General features: G+C 42.0%; 1 protein-coding gene across 1 annotated transcript in view; it reads left to right on the top strand.

The window, feature by feature from the left end:
* The first annotated feature begins 726 nt into the window (after positions 1 to 726).
* Positions 727 to 18319, top strand: part of SI (sucrase-isomaltase) — a 44854-nt gene continuing 27261 nt past the window's right edge. The window contains exons 1-18 of the mRNA XM_085588059.1: positions 727 to 1322; positions 2582 to 2661; positions 7181 to 7301; positions 7379 to 7488; positions 8130 to 8281; positions 9683 to 9854; positions 11175 to 11274; positions 11931 to 12043; positions 13018 to 13143; positions 13645 to 13776; positions 13934 to 14050; positions 14672 to 14785; positions 15023 to 15107; positions 15699 to 15816; positions 16174 to 16345; positions 16936 to 17052; positions 17465 to 17619; positions 17890 to 17974. Of these exons, the coding sequence (XP_085444185.1) occupies positions 1202 to 1322; positions 2582 to 2661; positions 7181 to 7301; positions 7379 to 7488; positions 8130 to 8281; positions 9683 to 9854; positions 11175 to 11274; positions 11931 to 12043; positions 13018 to 13143; positions 13645 to 13776; positions 13934 to 14050; positions 14672 to 14785; positions 15023 to 15107; positions 15699 to 15816; positions 16174 to 16345; positions 16936 to 17052; positions 17465 to 17619; positions 17890 to 17974 (2190 nt within the window). The 5' untranslated portion in view covers positions 727 to 1201. The remainder of the gene's footprint in view (positions 1323 to 2581; positions 2662 to 7180; positions 7302 to 7378; positions 7489 to 8129; positions 8282 to 9682; positions 9855 to 11174; positions 11275 to 11930; positions 12044 to 13017; positions 13144 to 13644; positions 13777 to 13933; positions 14051 to 14671; positions 14786 to 15022; positions 15108 to 15698; positions 15817 to 16173; positions 16346 to 16935; positions 17053 to 17464; positions 17620 to 17889; positions 17975 to 18319) is intronic.

Below are 18319 nucleotides of genomic sequence, written 5' to 3' on the forward strand. Positions count from 1 at the left end.
GGAGGGAGACCAGGAGAAGAAAGAACTGGAATTCAACGAGATAGGAGGCTTAAATGACAAGAACTTAAAAAAATTATGCTTTTCATAAAAATGAACATTAGTTTTTTAAGTTAAGTTTTAAGATGATATCATCTGGGACAACACAGCAAGAGGGGATTTTATGTTGTAATGGAGAGAGGGTGATGGGTTAAAAATGGCAGGAGGTGCATACAACAATTAAATTGTTATTTCACGTACAAAATAGTTTATTCTAAAGTATATTTCACTTCTTCAGATCATCACTAAAACATGTAAAAGTGTTCTGATGTGCCAGTGCAATGCATGTGTGTTCCCACACTTCCTTAACTAAAAAGAACCATTTTCTCTGTATTTAACTCTCTTTTATGAGGTTAAATGCCCTTAACCACAAGCTAAATGAGGTGGTAGCTGCCCGTGTGTATTGATCTGGCTGCTGAGATTAGTTTTAATTAGTTTCAATTAATTTAAATAATTTTAATTGCTGGTGCACAGTTCAATGTTGATGAGTCTGGGTTGTTCTCTGAGCCAGCACAGCCCCCTTGGCTCAGCACACCTTTCTCACCAAAGATATAAAAAAGGAGTTTGGGAAAACTTTGTGTTTCCACAGCTTTTTAAGGCACTGACTCCTTTATTTCCCATATTTCAGTTGCGATTCCAGCAGCAGCCACTGTGCCATGTGCTTGTACACAGTCTGTTCTGCCACTGCACAAAAAAGAAATTTATCTCTGTCTTGCCTTCTCCACGTGTCCTGGACATGCCCGCAGAGTTTATTCCAGCTTTGCTATATTTTTAACAAATCAAATTCCTCCTTTTTCAATGAATAACCTTGAAAAAAAAGCTTAGAAAAGGAAAAAAGGGGAAGAAGAATTTATTTGGTTTCTCTTCCAAACCTGTGGGAAACTCCATGGTTAATTTTAGAAGGAAATTTTTCTGTGTTAAGTGATTTGCAGGGACTAAAATACATTTCTCAGTGTAATATCATAATCTGCACTGGGTGAATTATCCTGAACTGGAGATTTATTGCACTTAGACTTTAAGGAGAGTTTTATTTAAGCCTCAAGATTAGGTGACACGGCTTAAAACCAGACCAATTTAAATGCTGCTAATTTAATAAAGTGGGAATGTAATCTACAGCTGTTCCTCGTGTTTTACTTTGACTGATGGAGTTTCTCTGGGTTCCTAGATGGGCAGGAAGTTCAGTGGGCTGGAGCTCACTCTGATTGCCCTCTTCACCGTGGTGACGGTCATCGCCTGTGTCCTCATTGGGCTGCTGGCCACGGGGCACTCCGGGGTCAAATCCTCAGGTGAGAGCTTCCCATGGCTGCTGGAGGAGCCAAAACCCAAGTGGCACCTGGCTCAGGGCTTCCTTTCTCATTATCCAAATGATATCATTATCTTATTGTTACCCAGAGGTGAATCGTGGCCAGTCCTTCCTGTGGGTGATACAATTGGAGTTACCAGATACGGATGCAATAAATGGCATGAGTCAGGGTTTATTGTAGTGAAAAATCTTTTATCTCTCCCTCCACTGATTGGACTTTCTTTAGGGACATAATTTCAATTTTTGGAGTATTAAAAAAAACTCTGAAAAAAAAATCTGCCTGATCCCTATGTGGGAGCGGCCAAATTGCATGAAATGTTATCATAATCCTAAAATCCCCCAGTGTTTCTTGCCGATGCACTGATAAATCAGGAAGGCCTTGTGTTCCAGGGATGTGATGCAGAGCACCTGCTTTACTTCCAGTCCCATTTTGTGTAATTCCATTCACACACAGGGGCTGGAGCACACAGCTTGGGGTGAAAGTTGCAGAAAAATAAAAATTATTGCTCATACAAGGCAAAACCTTGGTGTTTTAGTAAAACTGCCCATGCAGACTAATATCTGCATATTTTTTTTCCTGTTTCTGTCAAGAGCAGGAGTTTCCCTGAGCAAAAAGCACAAGTGCAGCTGATGCAAAGAGGCAAATCTGGGGGTGTGTGTCCATCTCAGCCCAGGGCACATCCCTGCACTTCATAGTCCTTATTCCAAACACAAACAGCTCCCAAATACATACAGTAACCTTCAGTGCTCCCTTTAATCACCTAAAGCTGCCCACCTTAAATTCAGTCCCACAAACCTGAAATCTAAAGGAGCATTTTAATGGAGGTGCTTTTCCTGATGCTCCAATTCCAGCTCCTGTGGAAAACTCTGGCTCAGGGGAAGAGGAGCACCATGGCAGCCCAGTTTAAGAAGAGAAAAGTTCTTCCAATTTTTAGTTTTGCAAGTATTTTCAATGAAGCAGAGCACATTGACAGAATTCACTGGAAAGTGGACTAATGAAATAAAACTATCAAAATTACCAACATGCTCAAAAGTTTACAGTGAAGTTTTCATATCTGGAATAATTGTGTGCCATTTTCCAGAGGTAAAAATGAGTAACAGAAGCAATGGTTGATAGTGGTTTGGATCTTTGTTGTTGTTAGGGAAGCAGGGAGCAGAACCAGTGCTGAGTTCAGAGGGAATCAAGCTATTCCTGCAATTTAAAGATCCTGGTATTAACCCATTCCTTTATTTCCCTGACAGACTCGGAATTTCACCCACAATGTCCAAATACACCAGTAGCACAGAGAATTGACTGCATCCCGGATCAATTAGCAACACAGGTCTGGTAATGTTCTGGAAAATACTAGAAAAGAGATTTCATCCCATAAAACCTCCTGTTTATTTGTAAAAATGTCGTTTGTCTCTACCTGATCAGGTATTTCCTTAACCTGTTTAAATCTGTGATTTTCACAGTGTTTGCAGTGGGGGGGTTTCACTCCTGCACAATTATTTCAGCCCATTGATTGGAACTCTGATTTCTTTGGTTTGCGGAGAGGTGGCAGGAATATTGGTCAGACATCAAACAGTTATAAGAGTCACCCTTAGTTTTTAACAACTTTTTCGGAACTGTTTCATTTGGTGTGATGGTCAAAAACTGGCATGTATAATAATTCAGAAATGAGACATGCAGTTTTACAGTGGACAAGCTGTGGTCAGGGTTTCCTTTCTGCAGTTTCCTATCAGACCCACTTTGGATCCCAGTTTGGCTGGGTTGTCTGAGAGAGCAGAGTATGGAAAAAACCTTTTGGCTTAAGAATCTCAGAGATAAAATTCCCAGTGAAAAGCATCATCTCAGGCTGGGTGAGGCTTGGAGCAGCCTGGCATGGTGGAAACTTCCCTGCCCATGGAAGGAGTTGGAATGAGAGGAGCTTTGAGGTCCCTTCCAACCCAAACCCTTCCATGATTTTATGATGCCCTTTATTTTTCAGTGCTTTCACATTGAGAACCTTTCTGTAATAGTTACTTTTGAATGACTTACTATCAAATTATTATTTTTCATACAGCCTTTGACCCAGTCACCCCACATGCAGGGCTGCACTCCTCAAGCAGGGGGATGAGCAGTGGTGCTCTGGTTGCAAGGCTGGTGGTGGGAGAGAATTAAAAATAATCAAATCACAGCTCCCAGCAGAAAAGTAGATGCAGATCACAGTGCTGAGGGTGCCTGATCTGAAATTAGAGGTAAAAGAAATGATTTCTGAATATTAGTGAAGAGCGGGCAGCAGATTTGACAGGGTTAGAGATAAATATCACCTTCTCTCCACGAGGAAAACAAGAATCCCATCCCAGTGATCCCATTCACTGCTGTGCACATTTTGCCCTGGAGGTGATTTGGTTGTGTCAGGCTGCACTAATGCAGGAATCTGTGAAACTGCAGGGCCTGCATCGCTCTTCTGCAGTGGTTTGTGTGAGGGGTTTTCAGAATAAACAGCAGCTGGGAAGAATGGTTTGGCTAAGCTGCAAGGGTCAGTGTCTGCCTTGAGCTCCTTGGTCACTGAAGATGTCCAGGATGGAGCCAGAAAATCAGTAGGACTGCAGAAATGAGGAGTAAATAGAAGAAAGAAAATGGAAGGAGGAAAGAAGGGGAAAAGAAGAGGAAGGCAGGAAGAAATTAAGAAAAGAGAAGAGGAAGGAAGAAAAGAAGAAAAGAAAAATGAGAGAAGGAAGGAAGAAATGCATAAAAGAATAAGAAGGAAATGAAGAAAATAACAAAAGAAAATAAATAGATATCTTTTATTTGACCATGTGGTTGGTGAAGATAGAATTGCTTGAAGAAGGAAGATATTTAGGATCTGCAGTGGAAGATTGCCAGGAGGTCTGATCAGACAAGCAGAACACAGCAGTAAAACAAGAATTCCACTGAGCAGAGCTCGTGTAGGCCAGGCTGGCACCTCTGAAAGCTCAGGGAAGGAGGAATTGTTGCTTTGGGGCTTGGTTTCTGGGCTTTTCTTCCCAAAATCCTCTGCTGGTGAGGCCTGTGTGGATGCACAGAGCAGCACACCTTGGTTCAGCACGTGGCCAGGCTCTTGGTGCTCGGTTCATGCTGTCCCCCAGTGCAAACAGCTTCCTCGTATCCAGGGTAATTCCTAATTAAGCTTTGGGTGCTGGTATCTATTGTGCTGCTTTTACAGCCCCCAGCCTGGGATCACATCTTTATTTATAGCAGATGATTGCTTTTACAACAGGCTCCCCAATGTCTCTGGTGAACTCTGCTCCTTCCCCTGTGCCAGGCACAGCCAGTCCTCAGCTCCTGTGTTTACTTCCTTGTGCAGAAAGCTCGATATGCCACCAAAAAAAAAAAAAAAAATAGAAATCTGCCAGGATAAGATCCAGCTGGAAAAATATCACTGGACTGTGAAGGAACTGCTAAAAATAGTTGAGGAGTATTTAGGAGAAATAGCTGGGGAAGAGAAAAATGTTGCTTAGGAAGCTGGGAATGTGGATGCTTGAACAGCAGGTTTTAGGAAAATCAGTTTATTCTGCTTTTTATGGGATGGTCACTGGTCTGGGAAGGGAGAAGAGGATGGAAGTAGCAAATCTGTTCTCATATTTAGGATACTCCCCTATATATGAAGGAAATGATGTAAGGGGATCAAGCTGAGATCTCTGCAGTCTGGGAGGGCTGGGTGCTTCCTCTCCTTTGCCCTGCAATATTTTATGAATGGGAAATGGGGAATTCTCAGGTGGCATCTGGAGGGGTGGGAAGTGAGCCTGGGTTTTTCACAGCCTCACAAAGGGCTTTGTGTGTCAAAGCAGGGAAAAGGAGCCCCCACTCCAGCCCTTCTCCAGCCCTTATTTTTGGCTTGGAACCTGATGGAAATGACAGCAAATGTTTTGTGATGGGATGAACCTAAGACAGAGAGGAAAAACATTCACCTGTTTTGTGAATCTGGGGTTTATTTTGGGTGGTTTTGAGTTGTTTTTGTGCTCTGTAAAACCACTATGAAATAAATGCCCAGAGGCTTCCCAAACCAGTGGCTTTGTGAGCTCCCTCAGTGCTTCCTTCAGCACCTGCCTGGTTGCTGGGCTGGAGCTGCCTTATCTTTTATCTGTCCAGAGCTTCTGAAAATAATCTGACCTGCACTGCCCAGTTTGGGCTCTCCAACCCCAAAACAAGGAGAGCAGCAATGAAGGTTTGGGGTTTTGTCCACCTATTTCAAGCTGCAGAAAGTTTTAAATATGTTACAAACACCAAAAGCATTAGGGCACAACCAGATGAAGGCAGAAAGAGCTGCTGGTAGTGGAGAGGTGAAAGTGAGGTTTGGAAGGTGTCCCTTTTGGAATTGTGTTCCGAGATCACTGATGGAATCGCCCTTCACCCTCAGTGAGAGCTGTTCTGCCACTGTCCTTTGCCCTAAGTAATGAATGGGGGTTTAAGGAGAGAAAATGAGTGGAGACTTAATGATTAATTGCCCCAATCTTATCTCCAAACATAAACCTCACACACAGAGCACATGGACAAGTTCATTTCTAACAGCAAAGCAAAGGAATTTCAGCTTTTTAGTGAATGTGCGTGTAAAGCCACTACACTGAGACAGAGGCTTGAAAAAATTGGTTTATTAAAAATATTTTTCTCAATTTGAGGTTATGCAGAAGCAGTCTGAATATTTCTGATACTGGAAAATTACATTAAGATGTAGATATTATGCATATATAGATGTTTATTAGGTGTTAATCCCATGATAATTTTCACCCCCTCTCCAGAGTTTGACTTTTGGTCACACCCTGCTGTATCTGTCACAGCTCAAATGTTTCAATAATTCTTTTTAGATATTTATTTTACCTGTGGATCTTGTGATCTTAAGAAAGAATGCATCTCCAATAAGCAATTTACTCTGAATCCATTAAAAGCCTTCTTTGGTGCTTTCTGTGCCACCACTGAGTTCACTACATAGAGTTTTTCAAGGGAGGGCTTGACCCGAGTGCAGAAATCATTAAGGTTTCTGGTGTTTCACAGAATCACAAAATAATGAGGTTGGAAGAGACCTCTGAGATCAAGTCCAACCCATGCCCTAACACCTCAACTAAACTATAGCACCATGTCCAGTCTTTTTTTAAACACATCCAGAGATGGTGATTCCATCACCTCCCTGGGAAGAAAATTCCAGTACTTTATTATTCTTTCGGTGATTTTTTTTCCTAATATCCGACCTAAACCTTCCCTGATGTAGCTTGAGACTGTGTCCAAGTTGCTGCCCGGAGGAAGAGACTGACCCCACCTGTCTACAACCTCCCTTCAGGAAGCTGTAGAGAAAAACATGGTCACCTCCAGTATTGTGAATGCAGGTGAACCCAATGGGAAGAAATGACAATGTCTGACTCAATTCAGAAGGCTGAGTTACTTCTTTATTGTAACTAAGCTAAAATATATTAATATACTATATAAAAGGAGGATACTAAAACTACGTACTACTTTCTCTAACTCTCACACAACTCATGACCCTCTCTCAAGAGTCCAGCCCCAGGTGGGTTGGATTGGCCACCAAGCTCAAACAATCCTCACCAGAATCCAACCAAGCACTCACTCCAGGTAAAAAATTCTCTAAACACATTCCACATAGGAAAAACAAGGAGCAGAAATAGAAATTGTTTTCTCTTTAATTTCTCTCTGTGCACCTCTATGAAAAATCCTGAGAGGGAGAGAAATGTGCTTGCCACATCTCTGAACCTCCTCTTCTCCAGGCTGAACAACCCCATCTCCTTCAAATGTTCCATTTGGGGTGAAATGTGCACTTTAACTGTTTTGGTATGGGTTTATTTGTGTAACCCCAGCTGATTTGTGCCCCTCTTGTCCTTGCTCAGAGCACCTGCTCCCTCCGTGGCTGCTGCTGGAGCCCCCAGAGCGACGCCAGCGTGCCCTGGTGCTTCTTCTCACCCAGCCATGGCTACCAAGTGCAGGGCTCCCAGAGGTCCACCCAGGCAGGTAAGCTCTGGGCTGGCCCCCGGCTGCCAGCCCCTGCTGTCCCATTCCCTACAACACCTCGTGTTTGTCCCCCCCAGGGTTTGAGGCCACGCTGGAGAGGCTGCCAGCCCCTTCCCTCTTCGGGAACGACATCCAGACCGTGCTGCTCACGGCGGAGTATCAGACAAACAACCGCTTCCGATTCAAGGTCAGGATTTGTCCTCCCCTGCTCCAAGTCCTGGTTTCTCTGCAAGGTGTGGGGTTGATGGCTCTGGAGCACTCTGGTGATTCCCACTGAAGTTCTTTCATTGTCCTCCCTGCTGTTGCAATGCCTCAGGTTAACGGGGACTTGGCACGGTGGGAATTCTGCATGAAAAATCACTGAGACCTTTGGAAAGCTCAGATTTTCTCCTATCCGCCATTTGTCCTCATCACAGGAAGATCTGGGGGGGATAAATGTATTTACTTACTTTTTGTTTATGGCGCAATCACATCCCTCAATCATTTTGACAGACAATATTAGCTTTTCCAATGGTTTGTGTTTTCTGTGGAGAGCTCAAGAGGCTGTGCCATGGATGTGGGGATACCAGTGGCTTGTGGGATCGTGAATCTTCTGTGGGAGAATTTGTCCTGTGATGGGTTCCTGCTGAGTCAGGGAAACACAGAGTCAAATATTCTGAAGAAAAAGGCTGAAAATGAGTAATTAAACTTGTATGTGAATAACAATGAAAACAGAGAAGACTGGGGTAAGGCTGGAAATACGCTGAGTCAGAACTGTGGAAAATGCTGGCAAATGTCTGTATTGGGGATTAATTAAAGCCCAGTGCTGTGTTGTGTCCATGTGTGCAGATCACTGACCCAAACGCTCAAAGGTTCGAGGTCCCTCATGAGCACGTGAAGCCGTTCAAGGGATCCGCGGCCTCCAGCCCCAGCTACAGGGTGGAGCTGAAGCAGAACCCCTTCGGCCTCGTGGTGACCAGAGCCAGCAATGGCAGAGTGCTGTAAGTCCTGGTGGGCCTCCCTCGGTGACCCAGGTGCCACTGGGGCTCCCCGAGAGATGGTGATGCCACACCAGATGCCACCTATGAGGTGTCCTCATAGACACAGACTCTACTTCTTCCCTCTTCTTGACTGGTGGATGTCCCTCAAGGACTCTTGGGATGACTTTGGGAACAAAGTCTGAGGTGGGAAGCTCTGGCTGAAGGGTTTCAGGTGTGGCTCTCTGATCACGTTCTCCCAGTGCTGGGGAAATCTCAATATGGGCAATTTTTATTACCTGAGGGACTCTTTGCCAGTCCTCTTTGCCAGACTCTTTGCTGATATAAATTCAAATCATGTGGGAAATCTCCTGATTGCCTTTTATCTTCTTTACCTTTTAACCTTTTTTTTACCTTCCTTTACCTTTTATCTTCTTTACTACACTTGTGCTGAGGCCCTGAACCACCAAAATCAGGTTGCCCTTTACACCTGTGATATCCAAGCATAGCTGGTTATGTAACGCTGTGTGTAAAATATTTAATGAACTTCAGCATTTAATTGTCTCATCCCATTTATGTTCTAAAAATGAGTGAATGAAACCAAACCCACCAACCCACAGTTGTCCAAGTGCCCTGAGAGCAGGGAAGTGCCAGGATGAAGGTGTTCATTAAATCAGCCAGGAATGATTACCTGTCATAGGGCCGGGCCACTTGGATTAGCAAGGCTTCGAGTTGAATTAATTAAGGGTTGCTTTTTGCTCTTATTAGTATTGTTTTCTTGCTTGGAATCCTCTGCAATGATTGATTTGCAATTAGAGAGGACACAGAAGATGGACCTGGCAGTCAGCAGTGCCTGACTGATTAAACAGGTACAGGGAGGGGGATGAGGCACCTGAGGGACCACACTGAAACAAAATTCTGGAATATTGTCTAAATTTCCTTAGGCCTTCTTTAATTTCATGAAAGTGTTTGCATTTGGGTCTCTAAAGAAAAAATGACAGTGATGTTGGACTCTGAGGTTGAGGATCTGAAAGGAAGCTGTTGGGATAAGAGTACTGTGGGATAAGGGCAGAGAATAAATCCTCAATAAATTTCTTTGCACAAGATTTGCATGGATTTTCCCCCACTCTTAAACAGCCCAACAAAAGAGAGGCCTTTTTATAGAAGGACAATATGTCACAACAGTTCATTACCAAAATCCTGATTATTCTGATAAAGTCTGAAACCTCCCACCAACTTTTGTTCCACTTGAGACCCAAAGAGAGAGTTCTGATTCCGTCAACAGTCAGAAGAAAACCTGAAAGATCTGGGTGGAGACCTGACCGTGCCACCCAGCTCCAGCTGCAACGAGCAGAAACAGTTCCTGCAACAGCTCTTGGTAAAAATCTTCCTTTTTTCCTCTCTTTTTTTGCACTTTTCCACCAGGTTTGACACGACCATTGGGCCCCTGCAGTACGCTGACCAGTTCCTGCAGCTCTCCATCAAACTGCCCAGCAGCAACATTTACGGCGTGGGGGAGCACGTGCACAAGCAGTACAGGCACGACGTCAACTGGAAAACCTGGCCTATTTTCGCCAGGGACACTGCCCCCTCTGCAGTGAGTTTGGGTTTTTTTCCCCTCAATTTTGGCAGTTCTGTCACCCAAACCTCTTGGGCTGTGAGATAAAAAATTCATGAATCCACTGAGTTTCCCCTGAAGATTTTTCGGGCGCTCCATGTTGTTACTAAAAGCTCCATGGTACTGGTGGGTGTTCCCTGATTTTTATGTTGGTGTGCAGTGGAAAACCAGTGGATAAACCTTAATAGATGAGTCTTCAGCTTCTACTGATAATCAGAATAAATAACATACTAATAAATAACACTAGGCATTGCTGAGGGCAGCATTCAGTTCAGATGGCCCAGTCTGCTTCAGCAACATCCTTGGAGCTCAAATTATGGAAAAATTATCCTTAACAGCCGTTTCTTTCCAAGATGAAATATGTCTGTCAGCTGTTATTTGTTTCTAGAGTTCTCTAGCTGTGCCTTTATGAAACAATTTCTGTGACACCCAGTTTTTGATAATTGTAAGACTATTTTCACCATTCTCTCAGCTTCATAAAGCAACTCCCTGCTTTTAGAGAGAACTTTTGTTCTCTTGCAATAGGAGATAAATGGATTGAAATCTGAGGGTGAGATGGCTGTATGTAGTTAATTAATATTCTGGAATTTGTACCCATTGCCTTGAGATTCCTCCTCACTCTTTGCTCTGGATTGAAGATATTCTTAACTGAATGACTCCACTGAGTGTAGACTCATTAATCTAAAATAACATTGAACAGCACCAAGTTGGGCTGATTTTGAATTGCTCAGGTTCTGTTTCTTGTTCATTTTAACTGAATTTGCTTTTTTAGGAGAAAAAGCACAACTATTGCAACAATTGTTAATGTCTCTCAGGGGTTATGTTGCTAATAATACCAGCAGAAATAAAAAAAATAATTAGATAGGAAATGAAAAACCAGCAAGGCACTCTCCTATTTCCATAGATTAGGCATCAAAATTATTGCCTGGTAGAATGAATAGAAATATAGATTAGATGTAAAACATGATCAGTGATGAAAGGGGGTGGAAGTACCTCTCAAGTTCTTGATGAGCACATTTATTCCCCAGAAATAGAGCTGCAATATCTGCCAGCTTTCCTGGAGATCCATCAGATCTGTTATCTATTTATTGGATAAATTCTTGTTTTAATGGAAAATAAAGGAGAATAACACCAGGAAAAGCAGAACATATAAAACAGGGAATTGTCAGGATTTAAATTTCTGCTGTTTTCTCCTATTTGAGACATTTTGAGTTCTACCCACGATATATTTTGAAATATTCCAGAACAGATCCTGTTATTAGATGTTAATCAGCTTGCCTGTTTCCTTTATTATTTTAGGCAATGGATAACTTATATGGAGCCCACACTTTCTTCTTGTGTCTGGAAGACAATACTGGAGCCTCCTTTGGTGTCTTCCTGATGAACAGCAATGCCATGGGTAAGAAACCTTTCCCTGGGGCTCTGAGCAGTGCAGTTGAATTTCCTTTGAAATGATCTTTGGGATTGCAGTAAAAGCTGAGCTGATGTAAGTGTCCCTTCTTAAAAACACCCCCAACATCTGAGGACAGTCATTACCCCACATCTAATAATAATTCAAATACAAATAGTGAGTAGCTCCCAGTTAAGCGGAGGATTTTGATGGAAATCTGAGTGTCAGGAACTTCTCCAAAGGCTGTAGAGGTCTGCAGTGGAATAAAAGACAAAATTTGAAGTGAACAACATTGGAAATAAATGTCCTTTAATCCCTTCAGATAAGTGTATTTACATTTACTGAGCTCTGCACATCTTTGGGCTGGAAAGTTTTACTAAAAATTCAGAGATAAAAGGTTGAACCATTGGATTTCCTCCGATTCTCTTTTCTGCAAGGAATTGAAATGCAAGGATTTGCATTTGGGATAGCAAATAGGGTGCAAGGAATGGAAAGAGAGACACATAAAGAGTTGTCTGATTTCCCCTTATTTGCAAGTTCAATTAATGATTTAGGGTTCTTTAAGCATTTTGGTTTTTTTACTTCAGTAAATTCTCTAATCATCAATTGGAAAAGTTATTTTAGAGTTTCCTTCAGAACTGTTTTTGTGCACTCTTGTCTGGCAGAGTTTGTGGTGCAGCCTGCTCCAGCAGTGACCTACAGAACCATTGGAGGCATCCTGGATTTCTACATCTTCCTGGGGAACACTCCAGAGCAAGTAGTCCAGGAGTACCTGCAGGTACCTTTACCTACAGGGATTATGCATTGGACAGATTTTTTTCAAAGTGCTTGGAATTTATTTTGTAATATTCTTTTTCTCTGGGTGCTGGAGAGGATGCATGCTCGAGGCCCAAGAGCTCCAGAATTCATAAATCTGTAATTTACACCATGGCCATTAGAGCTGGAGATGGTCTCTAGAATAATTTATATTTCCTTGCTCTTATCCTGAGGACAAATTCCTGTTCATATGCAATATTAGGGGATAGAGAATGTGTTTACAGGATGTCTGGATTTTATGATCACAAAATATCACTGAGTGTCCTTTGCACTTCTCGAGATCTGCCTCAGCTCCAGTGACACCTTAAAAACTGGGCATTGTCCCAGAATATCAGTGTTTTTTTAAAATAAATAAATAGTAGGGAAAAATACTGTATTTAGGAGTGGGCTATTGGAGTAGATTTGAGACATGTGGTGATGCCGTGTCAGGGCTACCTAAAACAGAGGCCAGACAAAATTAAGAGAATAAATGTTTATTGAAGGGCCTTCAGGTACATTCAGGGCAGACCAAGCCCAAAACTGGACCAGGAGTGATGAGTTTGCACACTTTAAGTTTGGTCCATTTGCATATTGGGGGTTAATCCTCCAATTCCAGCTTCAGGTGATGAAGTCATTGACCCCCAGTTTGCTCCCCCAGCTCACTTTTGTGACCCCCAGTTTGCTCCCCCAGCTCACTTTTGTTCCCATCTCTGCCCTGAGGCACTGAGGGGTCCTTGATTGCCAGGCCTGGAGAGGAATTGCTGTGTCTGCCCAAAATTGGGACAGCAGCAGCTGGCACTGGGTGTGGAGTTCAGAGTTCCACACCAAAGAACTGCAGGGTTAGAGAGATGGAAAATAGAAAAGCTCAGATCCTGAGGCATCAGTGGATGCAGGGAAAGGGGATGAGGTGGCACAGGGTGTCCAGCAGCACGTGGGGTGTTTGTTTTCCCCTCGCAGCTTGTGGGACTTCCAGCACTGCCCGCCTACTGGAACCTGGGATTCCAGCTCTGCCGCTACGGATACACCTCCCTGGAGGAGGTGAAGACAGTCGTGGAGAGGAACAGAGCTGTTGGGCTGCCCCACGTGAGTATGGGCTTTGGGAAGCACCCCGAGATCCTACAACTGCTGTTGGGCTGCCCCACGTGAGTGTGGGCTTTGGGAAGCACCCTGAGATCCTACAACTGGCTCATTTTCCATGAGCTGGGATTAGCAAACGTGTGGTGTCAGAGGTTTTGGTGCATTTTGGTGCTAGACCCATTATCAGAATGTTGGATGGGGGATGGGTTAACTGCAGTTAGATTTATTCAAACACTACCTTGTAAAACTTTTTCATTTATTCTTTCCAACTCTGTCCATTTTTCTTCTCTTGAAACATTTTTTTATGGGACCATATATTATTCTTAATTGACAGTCAAAGGCAAAGTACAATTAACTTCTAAAATTAGACGTCAAGGGCCATAAACCTGGTGTCTTCAATAAAATAAAAATACCCTAATATTCAGCTAATATTTGGGAAGAAAGCCGACTAATAAAAATCATTACCTATCACTTCTTATGGAAAAGCTGAACTCCCTTCTCTTTCAGGATATCCAAGTCATTGATATTGATTATATGGAGAACAGGAAAGATTTCACTTATGACAAAGTGAAATTCAAAGACCTCCCTCAATTTGCAGCTTATTTGCATGAACATGGACAAAAATATATTATCATATTGGTAAGCGCTTAATTACTCCTTTTTTCCCCTTGTGTACACTTTCATTACAGTTATTTATTGTCATCATTATTCTCTGTAATTACTTCATTTACAGCCTGTAATAATGGATGGAATAGCCTGATTTCTTCTTTTCTTTGTTGTTTTGTAATTTCTTTAGGATCCTGCTATTAGTACCCAAAAGATGGCTGATCAAAGTCCCTATGGAAGCTACGTCAGGGGGTCGGAGAGAAATGTCTGGGTTAACGAGTCAGATGGAACAGCGCTGGTTGGGGAGGTAATTGTGGTTTTACACATTTGAATTTGATCTGTTCCCACTGCTGGGATTTACTTCAGCTCAGGGGATTTATCTATCAGGGAGAGCCAAGTTTGTAAGGTCTCTTGTAGACTGTGATTACTTTCAACCTTTCTTAGCTTTTTTTCAATTGTTTCCATTAAAAAGGTATTTTTCATTCATTCTACATCAAAATGGATATTTTTAAAAAATTTAATTTTAAAGTAAAAATAGAACTAAAATAGCAATTAAAATTATATTTGCTCACATTAACCTTTTTTTTTTTTTTTTACATTAATACTAACATTTTTTACATTAAAGGGTAGTTTGAAGGCTCAAGGGACATTTCATCAACCAGCCCCTATTTATTTCCAGTAGCAACTGAAGAGCCACATCCCACATCATCCTTTTGATTTATAATCTTAACTTCTATTGAGAATTTTCTCAGCTGTGTATTGCTCCTTGTAGGACTCACAAGAAACGCAATTGAAAAATTCAAAGTCAAGAAATTCATACTCTTTGTGTTATTCAACCTCCCATCCAACCTGAGCAGGTTTGTGATCCTATGACAGTTTTTTCATCTCCTTTAAAGTTTCATTAATTATTTTCCTTTGACTATTCCAGGTGTGGCCAGGGGAAACTGTGTTCCCAGACTACACCAGCCTCGAGGCCACAAACTGGTGGGTGAACGAGTGCAAAATGTTCTATGACACAGTGCCTTATGATGGAATATGGATTGTGAGTAATTCAGGATTTTTATTTTTAAAATAAAGGTGATAACTGATGTTTATTACATTGAATTTTTATTGGATTGAAAGGTATTTTTATGATCAGGAAGGAGATGTTCAAGAATAGCTACTAATGATTCCTTAATTATTCCTTAAATAGATATTAATGACAGAATAGAGTGGAAGACTTTTTTTAGGGAAATGTACTTAAGACAATTTTATTACATCCTGCATCTTTCCTTTCCAGGATATGAATGAAGTGTGCAACTTTGTTCAAGGCTCAAAAAAAGGTTGTGCAGAGAATAAGTTAAACTACCCTCCTTACACTCCCAGTAAGTTCAGTTACTTTAATCAGAATAATAAAATACCAAATAAAATGTTAATTGCCTTCAAGGATACAGTGTGATTTTAGTGTAGTTCCTACGGGTGGGGTTTGCACATCCTATTGACAGAAAATATTTATGTGCTTGTATTTGTATACTTCAGTTGTGGTTTCTAGAACTGCCTCTTTTATCTTGTCAAATAAATACTGGATATTGTCATTGCCTTAGTTATGTTGGATAATGCAATGATCCTCTTGCACTATCAGGAGTTTTTCAGATATTTGCAGAACTAAAATGAAGTTCATAGTTTGTATTAATAGTAGATTTAAGTAACCTTTGCCAGTGTGCTGTTAGATGGTGATTCAGGAATTTAGAGCACAGTTCCCAGTTCCTTGGATGGGTGCAAAGCTCAGGAGTGGAAATACCACAGAGCAAACCAACAGCCAAGAGCAGCGTTTTGGTTTTGGAGCAATTAAACTGCCTGAGTGGAAGAATAAGAGGAAAAAGGGCTTAGATATCATAAATGAGCATTAAAGATTGGAAATGTTAATAATAATAATAATGTATCTTACCAGTGCTATTTGTATTCCTTCCTTCAAGGGATTCTCGACAAAGTCATGTACTCCAAGACACTTTGCCTGGATGCAGTGCAGAGCTGGGGCAAGCAATATGATGTCCACAACCTTTATGGATATTCCATGACCCTATCCACTAGGAAGTAAGGAATGCATCCTAAAATCCTGCAGAAAGGTTTCAGAACAGTCCATGACCTGGGTTTTCCAAAGCACCATGAGACATGACTGCTAAAGGAGGGAGATTCCTGGAAAATGCTGTTATGTTTGAGACAATTTAGCCAAGGCAAAATCCACAGCCTGGAGCTGGCAGGAAAAGCCACAAATTGCCTGAGCTGTGCAAAGAGATTATTTCAAATGAAAATCTTGAGCTTTGTTAAAACACATCTGCAAAGGAGCCCCCATCCTTGGGATGAATAATTGGTGTAAATCTTCTTTGTTCAGGATTATCAATGCCCGAGTTGTCTTTTCCTCTGTGTAATTCCAACCTCATTCCTTTCCAGAGCCATCGAGATGGTGTTTCCAGGAAACAGAAGCTTCCTGATCTCGAGGTCCACTTTTGCAGGATCAGGAAAGCACGGGGGACACTGGCTGGGGGACAATGCAGCCACGTGGGACCAGCTGAGATGGGCAATCCCTGGAATGCTGGAGTTTAACCTCTTTGGAATTCCTTATGTAGGACATCAGTTCATGCCACCCTTCCAAAACAGAGAACACCCTTCCAAAACAGAGAACACGTTATCTAAGCAAGCACTCTCAAATAACCACTTAAATTGGCATGGCAAAATTAACTCTTTTTAAGAATCTCCTTTAAACATTTCAATTATCGATTTTTGATACAGGCTGTTTGACTTTTGTGGCTGTGCTGACATAGAAGTGGGTAACAAAGTTATTATCTCATATATCCCAATCAACCTCTTATTTTAGTAATTTTTAAACACCAGTGAGGGATGTGAAACAATTCCTGGTTTTCTTATTATTTCAAATTAGAGACATCCACATAGAAGGGAAGTAGCCAGAATCCTTTTTATAGTTTAAATTTGAATGGCTTTGAAGCTTTTTTCTCATTCTCTGCATATGATCACGAAACAGGAAGGTAAAATTTGGAAGAAGCAGAATGATGGGCAGTGTTAATGAGGGGTCAGTTTAATTTTTTGGACAGCATAGCTGGATTTGGGAGAGGAAAGTTACAAATATGTTGTACATTTTGAGGTGCAATATAGATCCAATGCATTCTGATTTTTTAAAATTTTATATTTTTAAAGGTTGGAGCAGATATTTGTGGTTTCACTGAGAACACCACAGAAGAACTTTGCAGACGATGGATGCAAGTGGGAGCATTTTACCCATTTTCCAGGAACCACAATGCTGAATATGTCATAGTAAGTTGTGTTTTCTGTAAAAAAACTGCTTTGTGTTACACGACCACCTTTTCTTTAATATCACTTCTAATCCCCACTATCACTGAGCACCTTGAAAACAGAACCTTAAGCTGTCTTTATGAAATTATAGATGGGAGAGTTTTGGTTTCATAAAGTTTGAGAATATAGTTTTTTGGCAACAGTTTTATGAATATTAGTTGCTGCTATAACCAAGGAACACCAAAATCTGTGAGAGCCACCAGGCCCTGGAGCTCCTTGGCATGAACCTGAGTGCCAGGATGAATCCTGGAATCACCCTGATGGACGAGGAGGGATGGGCAGTGCTGGAACAGCCCTCTGAAACAGCTTTTCGCACGTTTGGCAAAGTGCTTCTGAGAACCTGGCAATAATAACAGTGGGCATTTGTTTCCAGCATCAAGATCCAGCTGTGTTTGGACCCAACTCCTTGCTGGTGAACAGCTCCAAGCATTACCTGAACATTCGCTACACTTTGCTGCCCTACCTGTACACGCTGCACTACAAAGCTCACACCCAAGGAGACACGGTCGTGAGGCCACTGCTCCACGAGTGAGTTTGCACACCAGTAGGGAAATCTGGCACATTTCATACTGCCAGGGGACTTTCTAAACCTCTGTCCTGTGAAAATGCACATTGGGATATCTGTAGGTGACTTCCCAATTGGTGAAACCTCATTTTGGCCTAATCAGGACGTGGTTTTTATTTGGCATCCTTTAGCCATGGTTGTGGACAATCATTACCCTGAAACCTTGGGGTTGCTGCTGATATACATTAAAAAAAAAAAAAACAATTTCTGATCTATCCTTCACGTTTATTCAGGTTCTATTCTGATGAAATAACATGGGACATCGACAGGCAGTTCCTGTGGGGCCCTGGGCTGCTGATTTCCCCTGTTCTTGAGCCGGTAGGTTTGGCTGGTTTGGGATCTCTCTGGTGCCCATGGGCCACGTTGAGTCACCACCTCCCTCTCCTTCATTTATTGTTTCCAGTGAGAGAGCCCACAGCACATTTCTACCCCTGCTGAAACAGAAAATCTTGCAGTTCAATCCTACTCCTGTTTTCCAGTCTTCTATGGAGTCGAGGATATCTGGTCTGATATTCTGCTTTACCTCATCTGCACATCATCTCTGAATTTCCTTTGGAGTCAGCTTTTCTTGCTGAATTTCAGCTTCTCTGTGGTACAACAAGAAAAAAAAAGTTGTGGTTTATTCTGTAAATAATGATTTCACCTGCCAGCAACAAATTTGCC

The sequence above is a fragment of the Lonchura striata genome, chromosome 9 (assembly GCF_050655825.1).
Source record: "Lonchura striata isolate lonStrDom1 chromosome 9, ASM5065582v1, whole genome shotgun sequence".
Lineage (NCBI taxonomy): Eukaryota > Metazoa > Chordata > Aves > Passeriformes > Estrildidae > Lonchura > Lonchura striata.